The sequence below is a fragment of the Microplitis demolitor genome, chromosome 2, assembly GCF_026212275.2.
Source record: "Microplitis demolitor isolate Queensland-Clemson2020A chromosome 2, iyMicDemo2.1a, whole genome shotgun sequence".
NCBI classification, from domain to species: domain Eukaryota; kingdom Metazoa; phylum Arthropoda; class Insecta; order Hymenoptera; family Braconidae; genus Microplitis; species Microplitis demolitor.
The window spans coordinates 22,768,259-22,782,047 of record NC_068546.1 but is presented as its reverse complement, the minus strand read 5'-3'; the positions used below and the strand labels follow the sequence as shown (position 1 = coordinate 22,782,047).

Here is a 13,789-nt window from a genome sequence, read left to right as displayed (position 1 = left end):
ATGCACGCGCGTGTAAAGAACTCAAAACTTACGCGTGTTTAGATTTAAATTTCCGCGCTCAAGGTCGCTGTGCGCCAACTGCCGGTCAAAGTTTGAATTCACTCACCAATTACAAAAAAAATATATATAACAAGTTTATTAACCTAAAATAATTATAAACGCTCTTTTTAATTAATGAATTATAAATAAACAAGTTGAAGAAATTTGTATTATAATAATAATTAAAAAATGGCACAAGTTTTTGGGCCCATGGATACTGATTCTTATAATGAACCAGATGAAGTAAATACAGACTTGGATACTTTGATAGAAAAACGTAATTTATTAGTAAATTCAAATTTGGTAAGTTTATTTTTATTTATTTAATTGATTAATTTAAAATTTGGTTTAATTAATAAATGAATATATTTTTGACAGCAACCTAGATATGAAAATAAAGCGGCGGGTACATTTATGACCGGAATCGATATATTTAGTAAAGAGGAGCAACAAAAGCTTGGAGAACGTGCTAAACGTTTTGGTATAAAAGAAAATCCAAAACAAATAGATGTTGAGAATGAAGGAGAATTGTATGAGAGTATGGGAGTCAGTGAGAGTGAAAGTGCCAAGTACACGAGATTTAATGCTTTGCATATGAGAGGAACTGATGAAATGAGCACGCAAGATGTATTTGATTATTTCAAAGACTACGCGCCGGCTTCAATTGAGTGGATTAATGATGTGTCTTGCAATGTTATCTGGTTGGATAAAGTATCCGCTGCCAGAGCTCTGATAGGTTTGTCTAAGAAAATTGTTGGATCTAAAGAAACGCACAAGGATGAGCAAGATGATGCGATGGAAGGACTGGCTGATAAAACTACTAATTCTATTGATATCAAAGCCATTGATTTTCCTCTGCCACCAGGAGTCTGGCGCAAAGGTGTCGATTGTCCAAAGTCCAAGACTATTTTGTTGAGATTCGCTACTTCTTCGGATAAAAAGCAAGCCAATGCTGAAAAACTCAGTGAATATTATAAGAAACATGGGAATCCTAATTATGGAGGCATAAAAGGAATTTTGACGCAGTCCCGTAAGCGGAAGTACAAAGATGATAAAACCAGCAAGCGGCAGGATGATGAATTGGGGAGCAAAGAGGGATTTAAAAATCCCTGGGGTACTTTGTCTGAAGAATGGGGAGTCCAGGACCCTGTGGAAGTTTATCAGGTTCGTTCAGTTGGTGTTGCTCCAGAACGAACGGGAATAAAAGAGCGCCTGGGATTTAAACCCAAGGAAGTACCGAAAGCGAAGACTGAGGAAAAATCGACGAGTGAGAGCGAGAGTGACAGCGATGATGGTTGGAATAAAAGAAATAAAGTCCTGAGAATGAGGATGCATGCTGATGATGAGGAGGAAAAGGTCCAGAAGAAGAGGTTGAAGCAGATGGCTCAGAAAATGCAAGAGAAAATATCTGGGACTGATTTGAGATCGCGGTTAGGACGCAGTAAACCTACAGTTTATCACGAACCCATTCGAGTTACTGTCACTAATCCTGAGTACGGTAAAAATTTACGTTTAGAGGAATCAGAAGAAGAGGAGGAAGTTGAGGAAGTCGAGGGGGAGGAGGTAGAAGAAGTCGAAGAGGTTGATGAAGATGAGGCTGAAGTTAGTCAAGTTGAAGACAAAGAGGAAGGAGAGTGGGAAGATGAAGAAACGGCACAAGAACCTGAAGAATCTGACAGTGATAGCAGCTCCGATCTTTCGGAAAAAGAAGTTCAAGGTCCCAAAGGAAGTGTTATCAAAGTTATCGCTCGTCCAAAGCCTACTGTTGCTTCTACTGTTTGGGCGAGACTTAATCAAAACGAGAAACGTACCGAGAGGTATTTATTTACTTAATTAAACTAATTAAATAAATCAATTGATTATATATTTAATTTTCATTGCAGGCCGGAAGTGAAAAATGTCAAAGGCGACTTGAGATCTAGACTCGGTTATCACAACAGAGGACGATCTCCTCTGAGAATAGAAGTTAAAAATGACAAGTACGGGCAGGACAGCGACTCTGAATGATGACAACGATATCACTGACATATATATAGATAACTTTAACTATTAGTCTTAAGTTAAATGAACAGGCAAATAATTTTTCTACAATAAAGTTGCCTAATTCTTTTTTGATTCGATTTATTTTAAATTATAATTATATTAATAATACTAATAATAAAATAACAATAAATTGATATTGAGGAGATTGGGAAACAATGAAACTTTAATTATCGGCCAATAAAGCCTTTTTTTTTATTAGGACAATAATACTTTTAAGTCATTATCTTTTATCTTCAATACATTAATAATTATTTTTTTTTTTAAATACATACACATTTACATTTATTAACGAACACTTGACAAAAAAGATAATTTATTTATTTATATTTATATTTATTAGTAATTTGTTTTTTAAAACTTGGGCATCTGAAATTTGTGCCTTTTAACGTGTACGATTTTTTGAATTTAATTAAATATTTTTAGCTACATTCATAGATTGTTACAAATATTTTAATTCAAACGTAGCATATAAATTTTATAATTAGTATTAAACGAAATTCTACTGATAATAATCATAATTACACGGAAAAATTACAGTTTTTAATATCAGCAAAGTCCCTCTCTCTCTCTCCATTTGTTTCATATAAGACTTTTTTCAGCTCTTCATAAAGTTTCATTCAACTAAAAATACATTAAAAACTGTAAAATTTAGTATCAATAGTATTTGTAATTACTTTTTTACAAGAAGTAGTCTCGATTATTACAGTAGAAACTATAATATTTGAAATTTTTTATACGAGGGCCCTGTTTTTGCATTAAAAACTGTAATTTTTCCACTGCTCTTTTTCCCGTGTATTAAAATTGTGCTAAACAATCAACTGATTTTGATATTCTGTCTGCTGTAGTAATTAAATTATAAATTTAATAATCTCTCTCTCACGCACACAAGCTTCGCTACAAAAATCTACTTAGTCTTGATCGAAAATGGAGATTTAAACTTTTTATTAAATATATATATATATGATTGAATATTGACATAGGATATTAAATAATAATTATAAACATTTGTTATTACAATTAATTAAAGGTACTCAAGTTAAATTTGATCATTGACTTGCTACTTTCGTTTCTTTTTTACACTAATAAAGCTTACAATAAGCGTTATTATTATTTTTATTTTTATTAACTCTCACATTTTAAAACTATTTTACTCACATGTTCGTTTTTTTTTATTTTACTGACAACAATTTTTAAATATCTGAACTTTAGTGGTTTTTTTTTTTAATTTATTTTTATTTATCAATAATCAATACTATCCATTTATTTATTTATTTAAAAAAGAAAAGTTCCGAGTAATAAAAGATTACGAAGGCAGCACGTTGGTTTAGTCTTAACGAGATGTTATAATTATTGTTTTTAAATAACTTTTATAATTTTATTTATCAATAAAAACCTTTTAATATTCTATGAATGCAGCTGGATTTATAAAATAATTATTTTAATTATTCATTGGAAGATTATTCGGAGTATTATCCGTTTACGATAAAACATTACTTTTTATTTTTAATTTTAAATCCGTAAGAGAAAAATCTCGATATGATTTTGCAACAACAAATACACAACATTGTTTTTTTTTTTCTTTTTAAGTATATTAGGCCAGATATATCGATACAATTTAATAATTATCGCTCTTAAATAATAAAATTATTATTATTTTATTAACGGTTCGCTTTGAGCGAATAATTATCGCACGAGTAACTCGATAAACGCGAGAATGATCACCGTCATCTTAAGTATTTATAAATATATATATATATATATATATATATATATATATATATATATATATATTAAATAAATAACCTTGCGAGCGATTATTAATTTTAAAATTTTTTTTTTTATTTTACGGAAACTCTCAAGCTTTACTGGAAGAACACGAAAAATTTAAATAAACAAACTGCGAAATAATAAATCTCTTGATAGCCGACGCAAAATTTCATTTTTTTCTTTTATATATAATAATAATAATAATAATAATAATAATAATAATAATAATAATAATGATAATAATAATATAATATTTATAATATACATTAACAAGATAAATTTACAATAGCTTGCGCGATTATTTGTAAATATGGAATTGAATAATGGAAATAGCTAAAAACTGCTCTATATCTTTTCTCTCACACAAATATTTATCTCAAACGATTATTATTATTAATAATAAATCTCATTTTACACACGCATTCACACATCCGATGATATCGAGGCATCTCTTTGGATAAAACTTGACGCTTGAGTCAGCAGTTACATTTAAAATTTTTAAAATATACAAATATCTATATATATATTTATTTATTTATTATTTAATTAATAATATAAATAAAATAGTCCTTGGATCATCGAAAATGCAAATAAATGTCCCAGCGACAAGAGTAATATGTTGATAAATGCCAACACTTTAATTAAATTCATAATTTTTTTTTTTTTTAAATAATCATTCTCTCAAGACTTTCGCTCATTTTTTTTTTTGTTTTTTCATTTTTTTAAATAATCACTATTATATTCTCACATCTACGTACCGATCACGTATAATTGCTTGACATTATAATCACAGACAGATGTTTGGAATAACAATTAATCGGTAGTTGATGTATTTTACTATGATACGGAGTTGTAATCTATACCTATGACTGGATAAAATAAAATTGGTGATGTTAAAACTAATTTTATACAAATTAATAATAATATTATGCATATGGACACTATCGTCATCGCGATTTTTAAATCGCGAATGAACGAGTTACAACAACGTGAGACGAGATCGGCAACTGATGAGAGGCAATAATATCAAATATTGTTAATTAGTCACATCAATCTGGTCTTTGACCTTTATCAGCCCCCGTTTCACTTGGCTAAAACTTAACTAAAACTTTACAACTGGCATTGAAACTCTATCTGACTTAAGTTGTTGTTGTTGTTGTTGTTGTTATTATTACTATTAACTATTAATTAAATTCAATCTAACACATTACTTGATAAATAATAAAAGTTAACGCCGATGATCAAGGCTGTCCCGTTTATTTTCCCCTATTAATTAACTACATTGTATTATCCTGGTGATTTTCCGAAAACTGTGCGGTCTCATCGAATATGTACTGCTTGAGAACTTCTTTGGGAAGATCATCTAGCTCCATATCAAATCTAAATGGCTCTTCCGCGACGGGCTAAATTTAAACAAACATTTAAATATTTATTAAGTTACGCTCATCACTTAAATATTTTTATTTAAAATACCTCATCAGCGGGGTCATAATACTGCTCGAGGTAGGGATGCGCAAGTGCATCTTCAACGACGATCCTTTTGTTTGGATTGAATGTCAGCATTTTGTCAAGCAAATCAAGCGCACGTGGATCCGCATTTGGAAATAAACTAGTCCACGGTACTTTGGGTTTGTACGGTAACGATTGTAAATAATTACGCGCCTGTAAATAAATAATTGTATCAGTAATGAAATAAATATATATGAATGTATGTATGTATAAATAGATTACCTTCTCGTTGATGATGCACTCGAGGTCTTCAGAAGAAGGAGAACCGAGAACACCGAGAATGTGATTCAACTGATCCAAATAGTGTTTGCCGGGAAATATTGCACGACGTGACAGCATTTCCGCCAAAATACAACCCACGGACCAAATGTCTATTGACTTTGTGTAACCTTTCGAGTTAAGCATTATCTCTGGGGCGCGATACCACCTGGTGGCAACGTACTCCGTGAGAAAACCCGCGTGATTGTGATCTGGATCCGCGACACGCGCCAATCCGAAGTCACATATTTTAAGGTCACACGTGGTATTCAAAAGTAAATTACTTGGTTTCAAATCACGGTGCAAAACATTCGCTGAGTGTATGTACTTTAATCCTCGTAGTATTTGATATAGAAAATAACATATATGATCATTACTTATGGCCTGTGTCTTTAACAATTTATACAAATCTGTTTCCATAAGACATTGAACAATATAAACGTCTTTCATCAGATCAATACTTGGCGCACGTATAATATCCCTTATGTCTATTATATTTTCATGCCGAAATCTCGTGAGGATCTTTATTTCCCGCAACGTCCTTTGGCTGTATGTCTGATGCTCGAACGGTGATATCTTTTTAATAGCAACTTTTGTTTTCGTCACGTTGTCATAAGCTGATCTGTAATTATATCAACAAGTTTTCGCCCTATTTTCATTTTTAATAATAACTTAATATTAATCAAGGATATCCTTACAGGATGTGGTTTCATTTCAAAGCCTTACAGTGTCTTGTTATTAAATTTCATACTATTTTATTTTTTAAGAATAAATGTTATAATCTTAACTATCAAGATAAGCTTTTGCTTATCAATTAGCCATAAATAGAAATGACAACAGACAATTATGAAATGCTGAATAAATTTAAATTAGTAATGGATTGTTTGACGTGAGGAGTTTAATTGTTTATCTTGTCATGCAGACACCAGAGCTCGAGATGGAGACGGGAGGGGAGTGATGTAGGTGATACCTGATGTTAATGATGATGATGATGATGATGATAATAGCAATGATGATGATGATTTATGTAAATGATAAATAGTAGCAAAAAATAAAAAAATACTCACACGACCATCCCGTAAGCACCTTCGCCCATGTACGAGAGATTAGTATACCTCGGGCCCACTTCAAACACCTGTCCTCTCACTATTTCAGCATTAGGATTAACATTTGCTGAACCTTCACTCGCCATTTTGACAACTACGCTAACTCACTAATATTTATTGGGTTTCAATCAACGAGCGATCACTTTTCCTTCTGGTTGTTGTAGTTGTCTGTTGGTCTGTTGTCTGTGATCGTGTTGAGTGTTGAGCAGTCGAGGAGGAGCTTGATAACTACGACGACGCCGACGCCGCCATATCAAACCGGATCTTGACATATTTTTTGTTACGTCATTCATGCGCGGGAAAATATTCAAACGCTCTCCTTGTTATTTGCTAAAATTAATTAAATAAACAACGAAAATCATCTACTCCATATTTCCTAGCGTTTATTAAAATAATTTTAATTATCTACATCTCCATGATTACTCATGGCTGATAATTTTAAAAATAAAAAATTATTTTTATTATAGTGATAAGAATTGCCCGCGTGCTAGATTCCAATCCAGTATTATAATTGTATATATTTATAGATATATATTTTTCATATGTGAGACAAAAGGTAAAAATATTTATTGTCATTGACGGTCTGATTCACAGCGTCCTCTTTCAGCATGACGTCAACTACGAATCTGGATGTATGAGGCAGAGGCACAGGCACATCAACATCAATCTTGACCAACTACAGCTACAGCTACAGCGTATACTTGTAGCCATAACCAATACAATACAATATACATAAAAAAAAAAAGAAAAAAAAAGTAAATACATAAATATGTATACATATATCGATGTAAACATTCACACCTAGGATTAGTAATCGGTATTAATCATCTTGGCCTATCATCTGTCAATTTAAAACCACCAGAGTTACCAGCATTAATTGAATCGACATTGTGATGGTGATATTATAATATTTTTTTTCAGGCGTCTTAAACTCACTTTTACAAAAGATATAAACCAGCTCAAGTACCAGCTACCAGATACCATCTACCAGCTACCAGTTACCAGTGAGTAAAAGTACCAGTATCCAGTGTTAAGTGTCTTGTTACCTGTTTGGTAATTAGTAAATCCTCAAGAGTCGTAATTACAACAATCTAATGTCCCATTTAATATTATTATCAATATCTACCTGCAACTATTTAAATGATAACTGATATATAGTTATTTTATTGAGTGTCTTCAAAAAGAGCGTATGCTATAAATTATTAACAAGTGAGTAAATTTATATTTTATTTTATTTTATTATTATTTATAATTAACAATTATTTTTATTTTATTTTTTATAGATTTTAAAAATAATGGCTCAATCCACAACCATTGAAACTGTGACAATCACAAAGCCATTTAAAGTGAGTGTTTGTTGTAAATAAATTTCATTTATTAGCCATTTAAATTTAAATAAATTTAAATAAACCTGCTCTGGATATCTATAGTAGTTTGAGAGATTTAAATTTCTGGATTCTGGACTATAGGATTGAAGAAAACGCGACTAGACACTTAAATAAAATTTATTGTCTCCAGTTATCGTGTGGTTTTATGTGTTAATTGTAAATCTTTTGATACACCTGGAGAATAATTACGCGCAAGCGTAGATAACCGGGTACAGGAACGGGGTGAAAAATCGACGGGCGCAGTCGCCTTTAAAACCCTCGAGACCCCACTGTCCTAGTCTACTGGATAGTAATAATTCGTAAATTTTTCATTGGGAAATAGTAATACAGAAAAAAAGTTATTAAACGGGCATGTAAATTGGGTCTTTGAACTCATTGATGTGATAGCCCTCGTGCGGTGGAGTTATTTATAAATTAACCTGGGTAAATGTTGGATAAAGTTGTCAGAGCTTTGAGAATTTAGTTGTAAGAAAGTTATTGAGATGGAAGTATGACGGAAAGAAAGTTATAAGTTTTGTGTGTGTGAGCTTTGAAGCGTGCCTCACCCTGGGAGTCGTGAGTGATCTATGGCGGGGTTTACCTTGGTCTATGACGTTCCATAGATTCAAATTATAATTACAATTTTACCATTACTCTACTTTATTAGACCTTGAATTTTTATCTCCATAATTATAAATACATCAGTTTATCTTATTCGAGATCTTAAATTAAATATAAATATATAATGATAATGTATACGGTAGCGGACGATCACATGGGAGAGAATGAAATCGCCCAGGTATCCAAGACAACCGTTGAAAAAAAAAAAATAATATAAAACGACTTAATTAAATTTATAAATTCTAACTATTTAATTGCAGGTGATAGCACTGGTATGTGGGACTATTGTTATTCTGTTGATGATTATGGGATTGGCGTCAGCAGACTGGCTGATGGCAGTGGGATGGCGTCAAGGATTATTCACACATTGCATTGCTGAAGGAGCTGAGACGCCGTTGCCCTTCAACGTCGTTGCAGAACCTGGATGCTATTCTGCGAGAGATGTTGGATATATTAAAGCAGTAGCCGCACTATGTATAGTCTGCCTTGTTGCTGATGTCGCGGGTACGCTGCTCACTTGGCTTGGACTCAAGTCAAAGGACCATCGGAATAAGCATCGATGCTACAGGATCGCTGTCCTCTGCATGTTATTAGCTTGTAAGTACAAGTATAATAATTAATAAATATTAATGATACTGATACTGATAATTATATTATTTTTTTTTTATTTTAGTAATATCTCTACTGATCGCCTTGATAATTTATCCAGTTTGTTTTACTGGAGAATTAAATCTAGGGAACCGGACGGTCTGGGAGTTTGGATGGGCCTATGGAGTTGGTTGGGGTGCGGCGATTTTCCTCTTTGGCGCCGTGATACTTTTGTGGTTTGACAAAGAAAGCGAAGAAATATATTATAAAGAACGGAAAATAGTGCGGGAAGACATGACAAGTGGTGGTAACAACGCGATGATCGGCCACGGAATTGTTGGTCATCACGGTACCGGGAGAACTGGCCTCCAACACGCCTAGTGGCATTGTACCCTGCCCGATGTTGTCCTCTAGGTCAATTTTATTTTAAATCCTTTATTTTTATTCACGCTTCCTTTTACTCCCAATCATATTATCTCTTTTGTTGACAATCACAAGATATCATTTAATTATTGATCAATATCTTGTTGCTAAATCGACTAGAGATTTAAAAAAAAAAAAAGAAAAGAAAAAAACTAAAATAAAGTAAATTAATGAATTAATTAAGTCGTAAATCGGAGACCAATTCGCGTAAAACTCTGACTGCCACTGCTGCGCTCCATCACAGCGTATATTATTTTATTAAACAAATTAATTAAAGAATTAATTAATTAAAAAAAACATTTAAATTATTTTTAAATAAATAAGAATTGAAAGTGAGGGACCTATTGAAAGTACGGCAGCTTGAAATTTATTTATTTTTTAGTAACGTAAAAAAAAATTGTACATTAGGAATTTTTTAAAATTAATTTACATGTTAATTAAGATATGAATATATATTTTTGAATTAGAATTTATAAATTATGTATAGTTAAATATTACATAGCGTAGAAATATGAATCGCATTTATATTTTTAATGGTAAAGTATTTTTAATTTAATTGTGAAAAAAAATAATAATGAACAGAGTAGCAGTTTGGCAAGAAATCTTGTCAAAAAAAAAAAAAAATAGACTAAAATAATAGTGAAGTGTTTCATTAGCGAGTAATTATTTTAAAAATAATTAGCCAGCTGAACAAGATAATTTAATTGTGTCCCTCGTTACTGTACTAATTATTATTATTTACATCACTAATTATTTTACAATCATATTTTTTTTAATAATTAATTTCCGTTTGTATTAATCATTGCTCATCGACAGTACGCATGTACTGTAATTAACACTTTCTTTTATTAATTATTATATTAATTTAAATGTACAAAACCTAAATGGTTAATGAAATAAAAGCAGCTCGGGCAGGTAAAACCGATCCATTGCGCCATATGCATTACTATTAATTACGCATATGTATATAATCTAGAGATTTTATATACGATGAAAAAAAAGTAAATTATATTAATAACTAATTGTCATAGAAACAGTGCTATTGTTAGATTATTAATAATAATAATAATAATAATTATAAAAAATGAAATTGTAAAATTATCAGCACGAATTATCATCAAATATTGTAGAAAAAAAAAAGTTGCTTCATTACTAATTAAAAAACAATTTATAAATTGAAAGTTTAATTATCGATAAAAATTAATAGATTTCTTATTGAGAGAATGGTGAGACCGATTAATGATGTTAATTATAGTTAATTGACACTCAAATATTTTTAATGAAATGTACTGTTGAACATAGATTTTTCCGATAAATTATAATACTTATTGAATTGTATTGATTACTAATAATTACGTGACTGAAATCCATAGATAAATATTGATTAAAATAATAAATAAATCAGCGGTTAGAAAAATATAAACGACAAACGATTAGTGATATGATTGTGGTTGTAATAAGTCCGTCTTGATAATTATTTATTAAAATTGAAAGCTGTTAATTATGAATGGATGATTATTTTTAAATTTAGATTAACATAATATATTTTAGATGTTGTTCAAAATCTTTCGCACTTTCATATCACATGACATATCGTTATAAATTACACTGCGAGTAGTTTTTTTAAGTGAATACCATGATTATAAATTTATAGATGAACTTATATGACGGGCATGTTACCAGAATTCAAGAGATCTCGATTTTGAGGAGTGAAAATATATTTCCAGCTGAAATAATTTAATTGTTAGATGTCCATTGATAACCTCAGATGTAGATATTTTAGAGAGTATTCATATAGTGATGTTATAAATTTAAATTATAGTCGATTGTCATCTGTTTTAAGTATATCGCAGTATTGTACAAAAATTAAATAATAAATAAATATCCGTCGATAATTTTTTTTTCGTTTTATTTATAAATTTTTGTTCACAATTTTCCAAGTTACGAAATACAGATAACCCACGTCAACACCGAGAAATCGACACGATTAATGATTCGCTGTTCGTGACAAGTTGCCGCATCTCCGCATCACCGTTATCAAATTTTCGTACACGTCTCCTAACGTCGTCACGTACTTCCCCAAGCCAAACGTTAACATCTAAAGGCATATGCTGCTTTTGCTATGACTATGAGGAACCTCCAATAGCAGCCTACAATCGATGTGGACATCGCTGTGTCTGCGAAGCTTGCTTCAAAAGGTTATTTGATGGTTCTAATGCAGCTGACAGAGTACATTGTTCCATATGCCGTCAATAATCTGACGCCGTAATACAATTTTTTTTGTTTCTTTTTGAAGGTGTTACTCAAATTGCAAACTTCGAGGCAGCGAAGGCCTTAGAATAAAAAGCACTTCAAAATAACGAAAGGATGTCAAAATTATCCATTTGATACAATGCTTGCACGTTTCCAGTACTTCAAACGTCGTCATCATTAATAGAGATGACTTTTATAAAAAAAATTTATTCGGACATAGGGTAAAATTTATTCAGAGACGTGGAGTCTTAAAGACATCCAGAATAAGTTTTGCTGACAGGAGGTATGTTTTCTTCCACCAGCTTCTGTTAAGCTTGATGGAAACTTCTATATTCAACAAGGAGCCGGATAACAAGTTTACCTGTTTCTCCGATATGGCTAAGTCCATTGGAGTGTACGCTGGATTTTCTTGTTTGGAAATTTTTCATACAAGAGTTGTGATTAAATTTGTTGAGGATAATTCACATCAAGTAAGTACAAATTATTTTCCAATCTATTTTCAATTTTTTAAAATATGTATATTTTGTTTTAAAAATTGTTCATTCGAATCATGCTTCGAGTTGGGAATATAATAACTCTGAAATAAATTTCCTACCAGGGACACTTCAAAATGTGGGCGCGATCTAGTGGCGAGTACTGAACTACTCTCGCTGCTGTTGTATAGCATTAATTTTTAAATATTTTTTAAATATTTCAAACTTTAAAATGCTTTTGTTTTATTTTTTTATTTACTTTTTTTTCCGACTATTTTTCACGGAGATATAACTTTACAAAAACCACTAAAGATTTTATAAAATTTTATTTTAAAAAAATACATAATGGCTTTAAGAGGAGCTCATAAAATATTTGTCAATGAAAAATTAAAGTCTAATAAAAACATTGTTAAATTACATAAATGGATAAAAATAATTAAGTACTTAAAATTAATTTTTATTTAATTATCATTCAATACAATCAACAAATTATTTTTATTTAAATTAATTATCTTACTTTTATCAATTTACAATAGTTAATTGACAATTCCGTTATTTTGATTATAAAAATTAACCGTATAAATTCAAACCAACGTTAGAAATAATAATTATTTTATTATTTATATCCTAACTAGAAAATCAAAGAAATCAAAGTCTTATTCTTTGCAATATGAAGGCCAATCTTTATCAAACAAACCGCACGGCATCGGAGTTTTATCAAAAGTTTATACTGACGGATCGATTGAAAAATATTACAGTGGGAATTTTGTTGAGGGCAAGAAACAAGGATTCGGAGGCCTGTGGACTGATAATTTTTATTATGAAGGAGACTTTTGCAATGAAAAAAGACACGGGTTCGGAAGAATTTGGTACAAAAACGGTAGTTTTTATCAAGGCCACTGGAGAGATGGTTTGTATGACGGTGATGGAATGATAATTAGAGGTCTATCTATATTAAAAAATAAATCAAGACAATCTACAAATGTTTAGATTAAATAAATAAATTATTCCAGATAATGGAAACCGCTATGAGGGTGAGTTTATGCTGGGAAAAAAACATGGTGACGGAATTTATTATCACTTAGAAACAGGACAAATGCAAAAAGGCCACTGGTTTAACGATATATGTAAAACTAGCACCGTCGAAGACATCTGCTGGCGTCAGTCAGCTCCTAAACCTTCACCGTACCCGATTCCTAAATTAGTACTCTTTATATATTATTATTATTATCATTTATCTTAAGTATCCATTTATAAAAGTTTATTAGTCAATACCTTAATTAATATTTTTTACAACAATTTAATCCGTATAAATTTAACAATTATTTTTTTTTTTAGGGCA

The 13,789-nt window shown here is 30.9% G+C and overlaps 4 protein-coding genes across 7 annotated transcripts; 3 read left to right on the top strand and 1 right to left on the bottom strand.

Annotated features, from left to right (window-relative positions):
* Nucleotides 1–107: 107 nt before the first annotated feature.
* On the top strand, nucleotides 108–3,814 carry LOC103578017 (nuclear cap-binding protein subunit 3). Its single transcript, XM_008558939.3, has 3 exons — nucleotides 108–342; nucleotides 418–1,856; nucleotides 1,923–3,814. The coding sequence occupies exons 1-3, from the start codon at nucleotides 229–231 to the stop codon at nucleotides 2,044–2,046; spliced, it is 1,677 nt and encodes a 558-aa protein (XP_008557161.1). The 5' UTR covers nucleotides 108–228; the 3' UTR covers nucleotides 2,047–3,814.
* Nucleotides 3,815–4,153: 339 nt separating this feature from the next.
* Nucleotides 4,154–6,987, bottom strand: LOC103578018 (mitogen-activated protein kinase 1). The gene is made up of 4 exons (XM_008558940.3): nucleotides 6,684–6,987; nucleotides 5,581–6,238; nucleotides 5,323–5,511; nucleotides 4,154–5,252 (listed from the first exon to the last, which is right to left on the bottom strand). Exons 1-4 carry the CDS (start codon nucleotides 6,806–6,808, stop codon nucleotides 5,127–5,129), a joined length of 1,098 nt encoding a protein of 365 aa, XP_008557162.1. The 5' UTR covers nucleotides 6,809–6,987; the 3' UTR covers nucleotides 4,154–5,126.
* Nucleotides 6,988–7,240: 253 nt separating this feature from the next.
* LOC103578019 (transmembrane protein 47) lies at nucleotides 7,241–11,618 on the top strand. Of its 4 annotated transcripts, none has more exons than XM_053737062.1 (5): nucleotides 7,241–7,477; nucleotides 7,644–7,931; nucleotides 8,006–8,068; nucleotides 8,971–9,307; nucleotides 9,384–11,618. In XM_053737062.1, exons 3-5 carry the CDS (start codon nucleotides 8,018–8,020, stop codon nucleotides 9,677–9,679), a joined length of 684 nt encoding a protein of 227 aa, XP_053593037.1. In that variant the 5' UTR covers nucleotides 7,241–7,477; nucleotides 7,644–7,931; nucleotides 8,006–8,017; the 3' UTR covers nucleotides 9,680–11,618. The 4 variants fall into 4 exon arrangements, with proteins under 4 accessions (XP_053593037.1, XP_053593036.1, XP_014300837.1 ...); XM_053737061.1 differs by having other exon boundaries at nucleotides 7,241–7,539; XM_014445351.2 differs by lacking the exon at nucleotides 7,241–7,477 and having other exon boundaries at nucleotides 7,546–7,931.
* Nucleotides 11,619–13,038: 1,420 nt separating this feature from the next.
* Nucleotides 13,039–13,700, top strand: LOC103578021 (MORN repeat-containing protein 3; the record flags this gene model as incomplete). Its single annotated transcript, XM_008558944.3, has 2 exons — nucleotides 13,039–13,390; nucleotides 13,461–13,700. Coding segments are annotated over 2 exons (582 nt in total), but the record flags the coding sequence as incomplete, so codon positions are not given.
* Nucleotides 13,701–13,789: the final 89 nt, after the last annotated feature.